The sequence below is a fragment of the Oryx dammah genome, unplaced genomic scaffold (genome assembly GCF_014754425.2).
Source record: "Oryx dammah isolate SB20612 unplaced genomic scaffold, SCBI_Odam_1.1 HiC_scaffold_12, whole genome shotgun sequence".
In the NCBI taxonomy this organism is placed as follows: domain Eukaryota; kingdom Metazoa; phylum Chordata; class Mammalia; order Artiodactyla; family Bovidae; genus Oryx; species Oryx dammah.
The window spans coordinates 42,972,912-42,991,901 of NW_024070196.1; the positions used below are offsets into that span (position 1 = coordinate 42,972,912).

The following is an 18,990-nucleotide window of genomic DNA, read 5'->3' on the forward strand; positions in this document are numbered from 1 at the left end:
ACCGCAGTGGGTTGCCGTTTTCTCCTCCAGGGGATCTTCCTGATCCAGAGATGGAGCCCAAGCTTCCTGCATCTGCTGCCCTGGCAGGTGAATTCTTTACCACTGAGCCACCTGGTAAGCTCCCCCACAAAAAACATAGACATACATCCTCAATTCAAAGTGAGGAACTCCTATCTTTACATAACATTTAGGGTTTGGGGGGGCGGTTTTTGGTGGTATGCAAGAGGGCTGAACAAAAGGAAACCAAAGAAGGGATGAATTCATTCAGCTTTAGATAAAACCATCACAAAATCCAGCTGGTTCCCTCCTCCTCCCTCTGATCCCTCTTGGTTCTCACTCTTGAAGTATTCTTTCTGTGTCTTGAATACGTTTTATCAATATGAATCATAGACTCAATGGATATGAGTTTGAGCAAGATGGTTAAGGACAGGGAAGCCTGGTGTGCCGCAAATGGGGTCAAAAAGAGTTGGACACGACTGAGCAACTGAACAATAAAATCACTATGAATATCAAATAGTTTAGTTACTTAGATACATGTCTTTCACTCCCAAAATGTGGGGAGCTCTTCAAGAGCTGATGTCACTTCCCACGTATCTGTGTATCCACTCCCCCACCACCCAGTGCTGGTCTCGCTGCTGTCACTGTGTTGATCCTAAAAAAAATATATCATATGGGAATAGTCCTGAGGAATAGGAGCCACCCAGCTTTACCATAACAGCAGGGAATCAAAATGAAAGTCTATCAGAGGCAAAATGATATGACATTTTCCAAAAATGGCACTAGTCAAAAGACCCATAAGAGCATTCACATCATTTTTATTGAATCAAAAACCATCTAGAGACAAGTGGAAAAAATAATTTATTACAGGTTCTCTTACACATGAACATGGAACATTTATACAAGTTATCAACGTGCTGATAGGAAATGCTAAATTTAAAGACAAACATTTTTACACAAAAGTAGTGGTCCTGTATTTTATAAAGATAGATATTAATAAATTATCAGAGATAATGAGGAACAACAGGTGATGATTCCAACAGGAATGCATTCTATGTTGAAATTAAAGTAACTTTTCTCAAGATGGCATCCTGGATAGAATCAAGTTCTTGTGAGCTAAGACAAAGGAGCTCATTTCTGGGAAGAAAGGGCCAAGAGAGGCTCTGACCAACCGAAACACCCCAGCGGTGCTTCCAGCTTCATCGTTGGATGTAGTTAGAGCCCCTAATGTTTACTCCAAACTAATGCAATAGCTCACTGTCAAACAGTGCTGCCTCACCAACAGCTGCATGGGGTTAATGAGATTTATAACGCAAAGGATACAATGCGAAGGATAGCATTTTAGAGGAACTGTAATTGCCACATGATCTGAATGAATAACCTGATAGTTGAATAGCAAAGAAGTATATTCTCTATTTCTGAAGGGAAATTAACATAATTCTAAATAGACACTGTTTTCTTAGCATGATATATTCTTATCTGGGGAGTCTGAAAATAAATCGCATTTTTCCCCTAAAATTCTGAATTCACTCCTTTAGAAAACGATTTCTATAACGATATGCACCAACACAATAAAACCTTTTTATATGTTAGTCATTAAAATATACACATATAGAGACACTGAACAAATATGGAAAACCATGACATATATATATATACACATGGCTGAATACTGTTCAGTTTCATTTAATTAAATTCACCAAATATTTATTGGGTTCCCACTACTTGAAAACCACCATGCCAGGCGATGCATAGTCGATCTGAAGACATGTGAAGCTCACATCAGCCACACAAAGCCAAACTTCAGATAACATACTAAACCTCAAAAATAATCAAAAGCAGAGCTAAAGTTGAATAATGAATAAGGAAAGAGATACACAGGAGAAAGGCTTGGGGAAACATGAAAAGGACGGAGGGAATCACTGGTCCCAGGCACAGCATCTGTTAGGGGGAGACTGGACCTCAACCTGCGATCTTAACCCCACAGTCCAGGATTCAGTTTTCATCCTGCTCTGCTTCCTTTAAAAAGTGAAGTAAATAGGGGATTAGTTTTCAGTGATAAGAAAGCTTGTACATAATTCAAAATATTTTCTTTCTTTTTTTTTAATAAAATTTGCTCTGCATTCACATCTACTGCTTTTTTAAGCCATTCCCACCATCAGGTTGGCTGAAACAGAGCCACCCAAATAAAAGGAACAACGCTTCAGGCAAACTAATGTATCAGAAGAACATCAGGAAGCATGCTAGTGCCAGAAGTAAATTATTTAAAGTGAAAACAGTGAAAAGAAGATAAAGATAAATATTTTACAGCTTGGCATTTCCTTCCTTTTATGACTTCTATTCTAAAAGCATTTTTAGGGAATGTGCACATCCAGGAAAATACATACAGTCAAAGAGTCTCTCCCCCTCTACAGAATCAGTACATCAACAGGGAATAGAGCATTGGGCTTGTTTCTGACGCAGGCCACTGAAAGAGGGGCAAGGCTGGCGGGACCTTGGTGTCGTGAGCCACGGTGGACCATAGGACCCCCGAGCAAACCCCAGTGCTACTCCCCAGCACATGGGTTCTGACTGGAGTACAGCCATGGCGTGAGCATGAACCTACATCTTCCCTGAGGAAGTATTTAGATTCTGCACATGCATAAATCACTCTTCTCTCGAGATCAGTCCTGGGTGTTCATTGGAAGGACTGATGCTGAAGCTGAAACTCCAATACTTTGGCCACCTCGTGCAGAGTTGACTCATTGGAAAAGACTCTGATGCTGGGAGGGATTGGGGGCAGGAAGAGAAGGGGACGACAGAGGATGAGATGGTTGGATGGCATCATCGACTCGATGGACATGAGTTTGGGTAAACTCCAGGAGTTGGTGATGGACAAGGAGGCCTGGTGTGCTGCGATTCATGGGGTCACAAAGAGTTGGTCACAACTGAGCGACTGAACTGAACTGAACTCCAGGAATTAGTATGTCCAAAGATCCCCAAACATTCCACAAGGCGATGGCATGGCCTTAGAAGGATCTGGAGCTTCGTGGTTAGGAAACCACCCTTGAAGATGGTCGTGTCTCAGCCCTGGCAGTGACCACATGGCAACCCAAGGCACTAGGAAGGGGGCCAGGGATGCCCCTCACCGCCCACTCACTTGTGGGGTTCCAGCCAGATTATGGCAGAAGAACCAAAACCAGGGCTTCTCTCTCCAGTGCTTTTGGTTTTAATTTCATTAGAGGACAAAACTGTCAGCCATCAGGTCTCCCCTAGAAGCTGCATTGTTCTAACCAGCTCACTAATGGGTCAGTGTTTCCACTGCTGTACTTACACGTTCATGTAAGCAAGAATTCTTTGCAAATGAAACATATTTTCAGAGATTATGATTTAGCTCCCCATATTCATACCCTGTCTTGAAAAAGGAATTATACTCTGATGAGTCATACCTCTGTTCCTGTATTTTTTCTGGATAGAAACCAAACTTGCATTGGCTCCTTTTTGCCCTTCATGGACACGGGGCCTCTGTGCTCCAAATGGAATTGCGGGTCTGAATTTTCTGGTGTCATGAGACATCTAAAAGGGGACAGGGGACAGGCAGAGAAGCTTAGTGTACGGTCACACAGAGAAAGTAACATACATCAAAGTTATAAACGGAGACAGGAATGACACACAGTAAATTATTTAAATGTACCTCAAGGCTTTAGTAACAATACCACAGCAGAAATTCCTAAGAGTATGCAGAATCATTTAAAATGGAAATAATGACACAATCTTCTCAAATAAAAAATAAATAATCCACAGACTTCCCTGGTGGTTCAGTGGTTAAGACTCCACACTCCCAATGCTGGGACCCCAGGTTTGATCCCTGATTGGGGAACTAAGATCCCACATACCATGGTGTGACCAAAAAAAGAAAAATACACCATTTTTTAAAATTGAAAAATAACAGTAATCCTAAAAGCAGAGTTGATAACTGTAAAAAGTAATAAAATCACCCAGGGAATTAAAACAGCTGCAAAGAGACATTTTTCTAGTCAGTAGATACCTAGATGTGTTCTCTGACCTGTATGTATATTCAGACACATTTATTTTCCCTTTTTCTCCAGTGGTTTCTGTTCGGCTTGTGAGGTTGACAGTGTTTCCAAAAAGACAGTAGCGAGGCATCCTCTGTCCTATGACTCCAGTAACTACCTCCCCTGTATGGATCCCGATCGTTATCTGCAGAATCAAAGCTCTGGTTCAATACATTCAATAATAGGGGTTATTGCTCACGCTAGACTAAAGAATTCAGAGTCATCATATAAAAATCATAAGAACTCTCCAGAACTCCAAACATATTACAGACAAAATCGCTCACAAAGTCTGGCTTTCAAGAGAAACATTCTTTGAAGCTTTCAAAAGTATGAATCTAAACACTTACATTAGATTTAGGAAAGAGATTTTAAAAAAATAAACCAGAAGGGACAGGGGGTTTTAATCTCATCCTCATGACTTTCAGCACATGGAATAAAGAAGGTAATTTCAAATAGATGGACAGATTTCCCATTTCTATGGAAGAATGTAATAAATAGGTTCAATAAAATATTAGTCTTTGTTCATACAGATGCCAAAAGGCACATGAAACAATGCTCAACATCACTAATTATGAGAGAAATGCAAATCAAAACTACAATGAAGTATCACTTCACACTGGTCAGAACAGCCATCATTAAAAAGTCTACAAATAACAATGCTGGAGAGGGTATGGAGAAAATGGAACCCTCATACACTGTTGCTGGGAATATAAGTTGGTGCAGCCCCTATGGAGAACAGTATGGAGGTTCCTTTAAAAACTAAAAATAGAACTGCCATATGATCCAGCAATCCCACTGCGGGGCACACATCCAAAGAAAACTTTAATTCAAAAATACACATGCACCCCAATGTTCACAGCAGCACTGTTTACGATAACCAGGACACAGAAGCAACTTAAGCGTCCATTGAGAGATGAATGGATAGGGAAGACGTAGTACATGTATACAATACAATATTATTCAGCCGTAAGAAGAATGAAATAATGCCATTTGCAGCAACATGGAGGGACCAAGCATAGTAAGTGAAGTAAGTCTGCTGCTGCTGCTAAGTCGCTTCAGTCGTGTCCGACTCTGTGCGACCCCACAGACAGCAGCCCACCAGGCTCCGCCGTCCTGGGATTCTCCAGGCAAGAACACTGGAGTGGGTTGCCATTTCCTTCTCCAATGCATGAAAGTGAAAAGTGAAAGGGAAGTCACTCAGTTGTGCCCGACTCTTAGCGACCCCATGGACTGCAGCCTACCAGGCTCCTTCGTCCATGGGATTTTCCAGGCAAGAGTACTGGAGTGGGGTGCCATTGCCTTCTCTGGTAAAGTAAATCATACAAAGACAAATATCATATGATACCGTTTATATGTGGAATCTAAAATTTGACACAGATGAACTTACCCATGAAACAGAAACAGACTCATAGACATAGAGAACAGACCCATGGTTACCAAAGAGGAAAGGGAGTGGAGGAGGGATAAAATAGGAGTTTGGGATTAGAAGATACACCCTACTATATATAAAACTGATAAACAACAAGGACCTACTGTATAGCACAGAGTACTCTACTCAATATCCTGCATTAAACCATACTGGAAAAGAATATGAAAAAAATGTACATACATATGTATATAACTGAATCATATTGCTGTACAGTAGAAACTAACACAACATTGTAAAATACACTTCAATTTAAAAAAACATTAAAAAATATTTAATCTTTGTTGTCAAGATGCAATTCCTTATGCATAATTAATGATTAGCTGGTCAAGAATACAAATCAGTTGTACAAAAGGCCTGCTGCTGCTAAGTCACTTCAGTTGTGTCTGACTCTGTGCGACCTCATAGACAGCAGCCCACTAGGCTCCTCTGTCCTTGGGATTCTCCAGGCAAGAATACTGGAGTGGGTTGCCATTTCCTTCTCCAACAAAAGGCCTACTACTACCATTAAAATATGTGTTTTACCTACTAACCTGAACAGATTCACCATCTACTTGGACCTGGCCAGCAATCTCCATCATATCCAAGGCCAGGTGGCAGATGGACCGTGCGTGGTGGATGCACGGCTCTGGCAGCCCGCTCACCGTCATGTACTTGTCCCCGACAGTCTCCACCTGGTAGGGCGCAGACTGGTTAGTACAAGCATGACTGATTCACGTGCCACCCTTACACAAAACATGCTTTTCCAATTGCCATCAATAACTTTCAACTGTCCTCCCCTGAATCTCTTAAAATTCTAATATATTCAATGCCAACAAGAAGAAAACTGGTCAGTATTTAAAATGTACCACACCTGGCACTTGAAGTCTGATTACAGGCAGAGACAGAACACAGTATTATTTTTCTTTTAGTAAGTCCTAGTTCCTCACCTTAGACATCCTTATGACCCAGCAGAATAATTTATGACCCTATTTCCCCTTAAAACAGTGATGGTTTGATGGGCCCAAGCGCCACTTCCCTAAGTTCAGTGGTTCATCCTGGTCATTAACCATTTATTTTTATGATGTGCTCACACCGTGTTATATTGTTCCTCAGGAATGGCCATAATAATATACAGTCCCTGTGGCACTGCTATGACTCCAGATGCCTGGGGATGGTTTAGTTCACATTCTTGCCTTTACTAAGCAATATTCCACTGACTTCATTTTTTCAATGTAATAATTTTTTTCTAACCGAAACCATGGGCAGAAATGCCTTATGAATGTTTATTTCCAGTTGATGTTATCTAAAAGCAGGTCTAAGTCCCTGGCACCCCTCCTATGCTCCCTGACTTCTCTACTGTGCAAATCATTTATACCTTGCAGTAAAAATATCTCTGGCAGAGCACTGAAACAAATGCTACATTTATATTATGTGTGATAAACCACATGTACAGATTTATTCACGTAAGTGCAAATAAGTTGCTAAATATTTTAACTAGGGAGGCATCTGCTCCATTCATTTGAGGTACAAGGAAGAGACTATTTTAGAACAAGAGGTAATTATTTAAGAAAATGGTAAACAATGAATGCATGAGAGCTGACTGTACCCAGGCTGCAGGGCTACAGTCAGGGACTGTGACTGCCATGCCACTGGAAGACAGGGTCTGAAAATTCAGAGTAATGAATGGCGCTGCATTCAGACAGGGCATGGACTTGCCTTATAAACAAATGGATTTTTCCGGGAGTCTGTCAGAGTGTCAAATCTAGTGTAGAGGTCGTTGAGGAGGTTGACAATCTTCATGGCCCCTTCCCCAGACGCGTGCTTGCTGCAGAAGGCATTGAAGCCCACAATGCCACTGAAGAGGATAGTCACGTTGTCATATCTCTTCGCGGGCACCGGGCGCTTGTGTCTCAGCTCATTGGCCACAGATGGAGGAAGCACGGAATACAGCAACCTGTCCAGAGGGAGCAGGACAGAGCCAGCCTGAGAGATGCTGAGAGCTGCTTTAGTGCTTCTGTGCCCTAAAGTGCCCACTTTAGAGCCTCTGGGGCCGTGTGCACAGTGAAGGCTCTGCTAGGAGCCATCGTTAGCCACATTCATAAGTCAAGGCTAGAAAATATAAGTAACTGGTTTGTTTTAAACCAATCCAAACCTCTCCCAATCCAAACCAATTCAAAGTATATCAAAATAAGCCACACAAAACAGACAGACAAAACAAAGAACAAACACCAGGAAGCTGAAGTTGTTCTCTGTGCCTTGGGTTTCAACTCTCCAACTGTGATAGGCATGGGATGAAAGAAGTCATTCCAGCACTTAGGTCTGTGGTGTGGTGGCGGTGGTGTAGTCGCTAAGTTGTGTCTGACTCTTGCAACACCATGGGCTCCCAGGGACACACTCACCTCTCAGGGGCAAGCTGTCTGCCTCAACATTAGTCACCTGACAGGAAACAGATTTCCCCAACAAGGACCTACTGTACAGCACAGGGGACTATACTCAGCATTTTGTAATAATCTATAAAGAATCTGAAAAAGAATATACATGTATAAATGAATCACTGTGTTGTATACCTGAAACTATCACAAGACTGTAAATCAACTAGACTTCAGTAAAAGAAAAGAAAACAGATTTTCCTTCCTGCCTCACTTCTCTGTGGAAGAAACTGATAAAGCAGGTAAGAAACTGGTCTAGAAAAGAAAAGATCTCATTTTCATTGACAATCCTGAGACCAGGCCGATGATGGCACAAGAAGACACTGGCGTGGGGAGGAGAGGAGCAAGCACACAGGAGGTGAGAGCTGAGACCTGAGAGTCTCCTGGACTAAACAACCAGAGGAGCAAACGACACCTCCTAGCCTATTTCTCCTCGAAGCCAGCTGTCACTCAGGGCTAGGTTTAAGAAGCTGAGGTCACATTTTTTTCCTAGCTTCAGTCTTTCATTTTCACTCTCAAACATAGAACATTTTATAAAATGCTTTAAGGCTATTTTGAATATTACATGTGAACAGTAGCATGACTTCATTTCAGTGAAAATTAGTAGTCAACGTTTATAATTAAATCACTTTGAAATCAAATATCAACAAAGAGAGAAACCTGGGTGATGTTCCAATTTAACAGCCGAGCAGGATCTGAGCAACTCAAACTTAACAAATCCAGACGACTTTGAGCCTCAGTTCTAAGCACTATCTCACAATGTATTATTTTTCATGAAGGGAGCTCTTCCACATACTAATAAAATATACAATTTTGAGTTGTTTCTTGAGCAGTAGGAGGGATTTTGAGTACCTGCCTCATCCCGTATACTTGCGGAGATTTGAAAAATACCTGGAAAGACTAAGGGGTTAGGGCTTCAAGGAAAGTAAAGCTATCTCAAATAAACTATTATTTTCATCTTCAATTATACAGAGTAGGAGAAGTGAAGGAAGAGGCTAAGGACAAAGATAGACATTCACCTGGATTCTCTATCCATCTATGCTGTTGACAAACAGTTGACCTGTTTACCTTGCATCCATCCATGGGCAACAACACATGTATCAGAGCAAGAAAGTCTGATTAGACATCAGACATCACAGGAAGTGATTCTGCTGCCAATGCTATGGAGTCAAGTAGAGTGAAATAGTCCTACAGGAAGAAGGTCAGGTCAATTCTCTAAGATTGCTTCCTATTATACAAATGTTAAAAATGAACACATAAGACCCTGGGTAAAATTCTCTTATGCAAGTCAGTGATTTCATGTTCTTTATTAATTTTAATTAATACACTTCTAATATATCTCTATTCCTCAAGCAAGGCCAAGTGGTATGCACAATGTGTATTTGTTTAAAGAAATTACTTGAAAATGAAATACGATCTTAAATGTCAGTTGCCCACTATTTCAAAATTTAAAGCACCATTCATAGTTTTATATTGTTTTGTATTTTGATACTTTTGTTCATGAATCAAATTACAGATGTAATCGTTGTCATCACAGACGACACTACAGTCTGTCAGATTCATATCTGCCAATTCCTAAAATAATTTGGTGTTCAAGAACTCTTTGAAAATATAATGGCCAAATCTAAGCTCAGTGTTCAGTGTACCCCTGGCACAGAGTGGATTCTCGGTACACACTCCTGCGTGACGAAATGGATGAATGGGCAGTCAGACTTGAAACATGCACTTGAGTTATTCTGATGATTTGCAGAGACATGATTTGTCGTATATTCTTTCAGCTTCGTTTGTAAAATTAGAAGACATATCCCCATTACTATTACGACTGATTTCTTTGTGTGTGCCTGACAGATTTAAGTGACGTGGAAGAGTTTATTTAGGACTCCGTAACTGCAACAGGCTCCACATCTTGGAGTCTTTGTACAGAGAAGAACCCTTGTATGCTATTACTATTTAATCACTAAAGTGATGTTGCCTCAAAGCCTAAATTATATGTAATGTCCAATCTCTGGGCACTTTGCCTCCCAGGTGATAAGCATTAAGCTAACATATCTTTATTCAGCTCACAGGACATGTCCTGACAAGGCCCACCTTGCTGCAGGCAAGAAGAAATCAACGCACCCCCTCTAGAGGCTGCCGGGAACCAGGAAATGCTTGGCTTGAGTCCCTCCCCTTTCAGTTAAAAGAGCCTGAATTCTAACTCGGGCAAGACAGGTCTTTGGGGCATGAGTTCACCATCTTCTCCATCTGCTGGCTTTCGTAATGAAGTCTCTGTTCCTTGCCCCAACACCCCATCTTTGGATTTACTGGCCTGTCATGTGGCAAGTAACCTGAGCTTGGACCCAGTCACAGTCTGTCAGCCTTAACTACAGGAGAGCCACCAAATCCACCATGCAGGACAGCCCTGCCTGTCATCTGTAACCAGAGTTACATTCTTACGTGTCCGTCTTTTTCTTTTCATCTTCCAGGGCTCGTAACGTGAGCTGCAGCCTGTCCGTAAGGATTTCCAGTTCCTGGGTCAGCTTGTACTCCTCTCTGAACTGCTCTCCTAGGAGCACGAGGTCCCGAGTGGCATCGTGCAGAGGGATGTCACTCAGATACAGCCCTCGCCGGGTCAGGTCATCCAGGTTCATGACACTGTCATAAGGAGAAGGACACACAGTCAGACCCCATGCTCCCACGGCAACACCACCCTGGTTTCCGTCAAGGAGTCTAATCCTGCCACTGCCTGCCATTCAAAAGGTCAGGCTGAAGAAAACTCAGATAAAAGCAAGAGGAATGTGACTTCATTCTTCTTAATATGTAAACGTCTATCAAAGAGAAGTGAACTTGAAATGCAGTTTTGCCAAACTGCATTTTTTTATGTCCTCAGCCTAAATTGAAACATAATGTGAAAAGCTGCCTTATGAAACCCACTCAGGTTTTTATCTCAAGGCTGTTTACATTGCCAGAGGTTTTCTTCACTATAAAGAAATGAAGAAAACGTTATCTTGGGAATTCCCTGGCGGTCCAGTGGTGAAGACTTCGCCTTCCAGTGCAAGGGTGCAGGTTTGTTGGGAAGCAAAGATCCCACATGCTTTGAGGCCAAAAAAACAAAACATAAATCAGAAGCAATGTTGTAACAAATTCAACACAGACTTTAAAAATGGTCCACATCAAAAAAACAGTCTTGAAAAAAAGTTACCTTTACTCTCTTTTACAAGGATAATAATGCTTCTTCTACAAAACTAGTTGATCGTTATCTTATGGAATCTACGATTCTTGTAACTAGTTTTCTCTTTCAGACACAATGACTGGAGGTTGACACCAGATTTATGACCCATCTTCAATACGAATTTTCTGTACTCTTGACTTCTAACATGTATTTTTACACACTACTCTAATTTCTGGCTCCACTTGTCTTCTGTTACTCTTATTTTCTTTGGCTTATTTGTTTCATCTATTTATTTTTGCTGAATTTTATGCGTCTTTGTGACGTGTCATTTTTAGAAAATGTAATATTTATTGATTCAGTGAAGATCTGGTAAATAAAAAGTAGACTTTTAAAAAAATTTAGTCTCTAGTTAAAATATATAAGGTTACATTATTGGCTTTAATTATTTAAATGCCAAATACCTATTTCCAGTCATTCATAATAATAATTTCTCTAAACTGACATAATTGTGTTGTAAATTTACTGAAGAATTTTGGATTAATAAAATGTCTCCCTGAAATATATTCTCAGAATATCCATTAAAAAAGCAAAAATGAGTACACCAATAAAGGAAAATAAAACAATCAAAGAGTCTATTGTTGACACACACCCCTCGGGAAAGAAGCCAGATCATCCAGCAATGGTTTCAAGACTGGCCAATTAGTAAAGGAAAAAAATGTCTATAAGTTTAAACTGAAAATGAATCATTAAAATGCTCATATTGAGACAGAAAATCAAATCATGTCATTGTTCAAAAAACTTATTATTATCTTAATGAGCTGTGTGCTTAGTTGTTCAGTTGTGTCTAACTCTTTGCAACCCCATGGACTGTATGTAGCCTGCCAGGCTCCTCTGTCCATGGGATTCTCTAGGCAAGAATACTGGAGTGGGTTGCCATGCCCTCCTCCAGGGCATCTTTCCGACCCAGGGATCAAACCTGGGTCTCCTGCATTGGAAGCAGATTCTTTATCAGCTAAGCTACCAGGGAAGCCCCAAACTATCCTATCCTCTTGGAACTATACATTTTACAAGTTAAAGTGCTTTTAGTTGATCTCTTATGGAATGTGAGTACCAATCTTTTTATATACATGAGCAGTTCCCATATAAGAAGGCTTCTCAAGTGGCTCAGTGGTAAAGACTACACCTGCCAATGCAGGAGACTCAAGAGACTCAGGTTCAATCCCTAGGTGGGGAAGATCCCCTGGAGGAGAAAATGGCAACCTACTCAAGAATCCCATGAACAGAGGAACCTGGCAGGCTACAGTCCACAGGGTAGGAAAGAGTTGGACACGACTGAGTGAGCACACACACACACACACAAGTCCCATATAACAACTGGTGATTATATTACTATGTATCCTATTTCTGCATATGATAATTAGCAAGTAGACTCCAAATTTCTGCCTGTACCTCCAAAGAAACCATTCTCTCCATGAATAAGAACTGTCTCTATTTAAAAGTTATCTTTCTACCAATGCTCAACTTGGAAAAAGGCAGAAGGAAAAGACATTTATTGATAGCAGATGCAGATACAGTTTGATTAATGGAGGTTATTAATAAAAAATATGAGTTTATATCCCCTAATTTTGTCTCTCTTATTTTTATAATATATTCTCAGGGAAAAAACTCCATCATTAGCCTTATATAATCTTTAATACCAGATTTTTATTATAATAATAATTATTATTATAATATATTAATATATGTATAATAATAATTATTAAAATTTTAATAATTTTAAAGAGGGCTGTTACAAAATCTATTAATTTTTTCAGAAATTTTGAAACCATATTTTCAAGTGAAAAGTGATTATTTGGACTTTAAATTTTTAATCAATAGCCCTCCAAAACATGCTTTGTCGACTGTTACTAAATAATATGCATACATTTTGGCTATACAAATTAAAAAAGTACAAAATATTACCTAACAACAAGTTTTATAATTATCTGTTTCTACTGTTCTAACATAAATTTAGACACATTACTTACTCTGAATTCCCACGTATCTTTTAGAAAAGTGCTTTGTCAAACTATAAAAATGCCAGCCTACAGTTGTACTTCCCTCTGATGTTTACTATGTCACGTAATTCACATAAATTTTAACTTAATACTGCATTGTGCATAGTGTATCTCAGTTAAAGTAGAAAAATGTTTTTTACATAAAATAGTTTAAATCCAGAAATCATTAGAAAAATAATTTCTTGGTGCCAAATACATCTGTGTATTTATGCCATCATATTATTAATTAATGCTTTGTAGACTTGTTTTCTCCATGTTGCCTCTCTGGAAGGTACAAGACTACAGAATTAGCTAACTTCAGATTACATATCCACTGACCTAAGGCATAAACACTCAACAGATTGATTAAGATGTGGCAAATAAAAGAGAATACATGATTTCTTCTGAGTTATTATACAAGTTCAACAAAATTATCCTTGTTATAGAGAGATGTCTAAGAAGAGTTGTAAAATCTAAGTATACTTTGTAGAAACAATTGAATTAAATGTTATTGAATTTCCTTTTAGCCGAAGATGGGTGCTTATATCCATTATAATTCATCTAAAAGTGACTACCTTGGTGAGCACAGGAAAAGTATGCTGTCTGCTTCAGGCAAGTAGATCATCTGACCCTTGAGCCGTAAGCAGCTGATTTCAGTGCCCGTCAGCTCATCCTCACACTCTGATTTCTCTACATCCAACAACCCTTCCTGGAAAAGGCAAGACACACAGTCAGCACATGCATCTCTCCCAAGAAGGGCACAGGGACCTCATTCCCACCAAACCATCAGGGAGAACAGGGACCCAGGCAGAACAGAAGAGGCCTTTCACCAGAGTCTGCCAGGTAACAACCAGACAACCTGACATCACTGCAGAAATGCCAACTGAACCCACGAAGATAGGAGCTTTGCTACTTTGACATCCTTGTGGGAAGCTTCTGTGACTCACATTTCTGCAATGTGGGAGACCTGGGTTTGATCCCTGGGTTAGGAAGATCCCCTGGAGAAGGACATAGCAACCTACTCCAGTATTCTTGTCTGAAAAGTCCCATGGACAAAGGAGCCCAGCAGGCTACTACTGTCCACTGGGGTCACAAACAGATGGGTCCAACTGAGCAACTAAGCATGACTGGTTCACTCATGTGTGACTGGCCCATCCAGGCAAGGAATTTTCAAAATTCTCTTCTGTTCATTTTGATCCATGACTAGAATCCCACTGCTCCTCAGACAACCCCCAATTTAGCTCCGTTGCTTTTGAAACAGGACTCCCTTCGGGGTCTGGTTTTGCTCTCTCTACACCTTCTGAATCTCACAGAATGTTTTTGTAGCTAATTATCCCTGTGTAACAGTTCTAAACTGTAACAGACCTTACTTCCTCATATTGAGTGAAATAACATCTTGATTACCTTGCTTCTCAACACGAAGACTGTATTGATGTGTGAGAGGATTCCATGGAAACTGATGTCAATGTGAGGACGGACCAGGGAGAAGACAGACAGGAGGCTGCAGTTCCCAGGCTGGAGCTAAAATGCAGATGAAAAGAAAAGGGCACTTAATTAGTACTTTGGTGTATTTTAAATTCCTTTCTTTTGCCTGAAAGTGTCAACTGATTTTGAACATTATTTTCAGACAGCAGATAAACAGTGACTATTTGCTCAATGGTGAATAAATTAAGTGAAAGCTGATTGTTACTGGAAAGTCATTTTCTCCTGAAAACAAGACCACTATTTCTGAAAAATTCTCCCACTGCTCTTGTGATTAAAAGAGGAAAAAAAAAGTAGCTGTCCTAGGCAAAGTTGCAGTATGCGCAAACATACTGAATTTACAGTTACGGTACTTCTGTGATGTACCAAGTGCCCCATGTTCCCTGATAAACAAAGGTTAAGAGAATCAGTGGCCATGTGTAACAGTAGCATTTCTGTGGCCTTTCATCTCAGGCTTCCAGGGAATGTAATGTCCTTTACCTGGGGAAGGACTCTGTAGATGGCATTGCCACATTGAGTGACCACAAGATCCCTGTCAAATATGATGTGAAAGGGAAATGCTTTGCAGAACGTATACGGGCTGATGCGTGATTCCTGGGTACCGTTTTCTTCAAATCTGTCAAGATCTTCATAAAAATCCTCTTCTTTTGACTCTTTTTCTTCAATCAAAAATTGAGTATGATCACATTCTTCATTTCTTTGTTGAATAACCTGGATGCCAAAGAGGTAAATGGTGTTAACTGTCCTGGCATTTCCATTTGGTTATGATATTTAAATACCTAAGAAATTGGTAATGAGAACCACATTTAGAAGGTTAATTTAAAAATGTTTAAATATGCAAATACTGGTGGTGGTTTAGTCACTAAGTCGTGTCCGACTCTTGTGACCCCATGGACTGTAGCCTGCCAGATTCCTCTGTCCGTGGGATTCTCCAGGTAAGAATACTGGAGTGGGTTGCCATTTCCTTCTCTAGGATATCTTCCCAACTCAGGAATCAAACCCAGGTCTCCTGCACTGCAGGCAGATTCTTTACCAACTGAGCTATGAGAGAAGCCCAATGCAAATACTATATATGCCTAATATAGAAAATTATTTTTGAACACTGATTTAGGAAATTTGAAGACAATAATTATTCACAGTAAAACTGCAAATCTGGTACGAGTCCCCTAGTGGTCTATGCAGCATCTTTGGTAGAATCTGGAGTAAAGCACTCCCTGTCCCCATAGGCTCAGCACCCCTCAAACCAGGCACACACGTACGGTAAGCAACCTACACATCAGACAGAGCAATACTGTTTAATATGATAAAAAAATGCTGTGTAGAAACAGAGGAAAATTAAATGACAGAAATACATATCTTAAAATATATGTGATGTCTTTTTATCTATCAACTGGCAAGTATATAAAACTGCAGTGCCATATTAGGTAGGATACAGAAAAAGAAGAGTCATTTCATATATCACTAATGGAAGGGTATTCTGATTAATCTTTCTGAAGGATAGATTGACAATATGCATAAAAATCCCCCTCCCCAAATTATATTCTTTGATTTAATTCCAAATCTAGAAGTTTATATTTATGGGAGTAATTCTGATTATGAGCGAAACTCTGTAATTTAAAAAATAACTACATTTCTAAATATTATTTATAAGCAAATATATGCTTAAGGTATAAAAAAGATTTTTTCTTTTGGGTTTAAGAAACTGCAACCAACATGTCCTCTTAAAAAGGGAAAAACATATCTCGAGTTGCAGCCAGATCAAAATGGGAGGCAGCTGGGAGAGTATTTCTTCAGTTGCAGCCAAATAAGGGCAAAGCACTGCTCTTTCCCCCCTTTTTCCTTAGTTCACTGCACTCAAACTCTGACACTGAGGAACAAATAGCAATTAATATGGACTCTTGTATACATATTCCCACATATTGTTTCATGGTGAAATCAGGGTATTACTATTAAAACTTCCACACCAATCTACACTGGTTAAAGATCAGTATTCTCTTTACGCTGGGAAAATTTTGCCCCAAGAAGACTCATTCCCTAAAGTCTCCAAAGCAACACAAAGCAATCTAAAAATTTTGATGTTTTGCTCTTTCCATTTCAGCTAGAAGAACTGAATTATATGCAAGCCAAGTTTACGAATTCCTCAATTCTACTCTTCTGCTTTGCTTAAATTTGCCAAACAGCTTTTCTGATTATATTTGTAACCTCTCCTTCATTTATCACTTCATGACATGGTCTACTATTTCTTAAGTAGTTAAATTATCTGGTAGCTCCACACTTATGAGACTTACATACTTAAGCATACCTCAGGATGGTGGATGAACCTAGAACCTATTACACCAAGTGAAGTGAGTCAGAAAGAGAAAGATAAATACCATATTCTAACACATATATACAGGATCTAGAAAAATGGTACTGAAGAATTTATTTACAGGGCAACAATGGGAGAAACAGACATAGAGAATAGACTTATGGACATGGGGAGAGAGGAGGAGAGGGTGAGATGTATGGAGAGAGTAACATGGAAACTTACAATACTATATGTAAAATAGATAGTCAATGGGAATTTGGTGTATGGCTCAGGAAACTCAAACAGGAGCTCTGTATCAGCCTAGAGGGGTGGGATGGGGAGGGAGATGGGAAAGAGTTTCAAAAGGGAGAGGATATATGTATACCTATGGCTGATTCATGTTGAGGTTTGACAGAAAACAGCAAAATTCTGTAAAGCAATTACCCTTCAATAAAAAATAAATTAATTAAAAAAGAATACCTCAGGAAATTAAAACATTGCCTTAAAAAAACTAAATACACCAAATATAAATACCAACTACAAATATTTTAGACATCTATTTTGGAGTACTGGAATCAATGAACAACCCATATTGTATAAAGTGTCTATAAGTGATTACCACGACTAAGTAAAAACTTGAATTGTATATAGAGTGCTTCTGCTGTCAACCTCCCAAGCAAAGACTCTAATCACCATGGCAACTGCAATTTCCAAGTGTGTACCAGTTAATGTTTCTTTCCTGAAGTTTCTACGTACCTGTTTCTTGCTCGGCTTGGCTAAGTAATTAACAAACCAAGAGCAGACCAGTGTTTACAACCCCCTTGACACAGGCTCCCTCACTCAAGATGAGGTGTTAGTTTGGTGTTAGAATCCAAAGTTGGAAATGAAAGGCATATTGAATTTTACTTGATTTCCAGTGAGATTCCTAATCATGGATGAATTTCAATCCTTTACCTAAGTTTTTAATTTTAAAATGTCTCTGGATTTGATAACATCATGTTCCATGTTTCCTACTTTCTAGTAGTAGAAAAACGAAGAATGCACCTGGGGATCATACCAGAATTAACAGAAACTCCAGAAAAGAAAAAAAAAATTGAAACGTAATGCAACGTTACTAGATTAAATATGCAGGATACTTTCCTAATATAATCAACCTGAATGCTACAAGTTTTATTTGTGTAATACGATACTTAAAGTTTGGGCTTCCCACATATGTTAGAATGTAACCGTATATGTAAGAAAGTACACTGACTATTAGATTTTCCATAAAGAAAGAACGACAGTTTAAAAGAAAGGGAAGGAAACTAGAAGAAAGTAGCTGGATTTACTGCGTGATGTGCGACAGCCAGTACTATCTTGAATGAATGTATACAGGTCTACGAAAATACCGTGGAGTAAGTCTAGGAAGGATGGCTAGTATTCCCGGAGGTCCTTTTGTGAATAAACACAATCAGAGCACAGGCTTTAAACTGTCAGAATGTGATGGGGAGCCTTTCCCAAGTAAAAGTCAAGAGAAAGTTAAGAATCAGTCTCAGGGATTTATTCATACCACTTCTTGCCATCATTTTGAAACTGTTCAACTGGGCATAGTTCAGAAAGTGAACCTGAAGCCTCGACAGGAGATGGAGTCGCATTTGTGCTCTGGTGAGACCACCTCTGCTGGAGAACATGACATTTCTCTAAAAAGCAAAAGGCTCATAGGTTTTGCCTTTTTACTTTGTATTTATATTTAAAGTTGCACTCGTTCACCTACCAGTGTTTATAAAATCCTATATTTGGGATGTTTTTTCTATAATAAAATGTTATCATTTGTGAAAAAACTAAACAGTAATAGGGCACCCCTTTCCTCACTTTTGTCAAATTTAGGGCCACTAAAAAGTGGCTCTTGTGTTTAAATATGAAGACACACAAAACACAGCTGCCTGGGAGCAGCTCTCTGGGTCAAAATATAGAAAAACAATGGTTCCTTTTACTGCACAGTTATTGTATCAATACCTTAAAATCATCACTCAAAACAGTGGGTATCATCAATAACAAAGCAAGCATGAGACCAGGTTTTTACAAAACAGGCTAATTAAAAAAAAAAAAAAAAAGCAAAACTTCTGGCTCACAAAATGAGATATTATAACCACATTTCAGGGATAG

At 39.4% G+C, this 18,990-nt stretch overlaps 1 protein-coding gene across 2 annotated transcripts in view; it reads right to left on the reverse strand.

Moving 5' to 3' along the window:
• Positions 1-795: 795 nt before the first annotated feature.
• GUCY1B1 (guanylate cyclase 1 soluble subunit beta 1) overlaps positions 796-18,990 on the reverse strand; it is a 52,868-nt gene continuing 34,673 nt past the window's right edge. Inside the window, exons 6-14 of one of the 2 annotated variants that reach the window (XM_040251506.1) lie at positions 15,039-15,269; positions 14,481-14,597; positions 13,652-13,785; positions 10,326-10,523; positions 7,177-7,414; positions 6,012-6,152; positions 4,043-4,197; positions 3,426-3,552; positions 796-2,016 (exon numbers count right to left, since the gene is read on the reverse strand). In XM_040251506.1, the coding sequence (XP_040107440.1) occupies positions 1,993-2,016; positions 3,426-3,552; positions 4,043-4,197; positions 6,012-6,152; positions 7,177-7,414; positions 10,326-10,523; positions 13,652-13,785; positions 14,481-14,597; positions 15,039-15,269 (1,365 nt within the window). In that variant the 3' untranslated portion in view covers positions 796-1,992. The remainder of the gene's footprint in view (positions 2,017-3,425; positions 3,553-4,042; positions 4,198-6,011; positions 6,153-7,176; positions 7,415-10,325; positions 10,524-13,651; positions 13,786-14,480; positions 14,598-15,038; positions 15,270-18,990) is intronic. The other variant, XM_040251507.1, reaches the window with a different exon arrangement.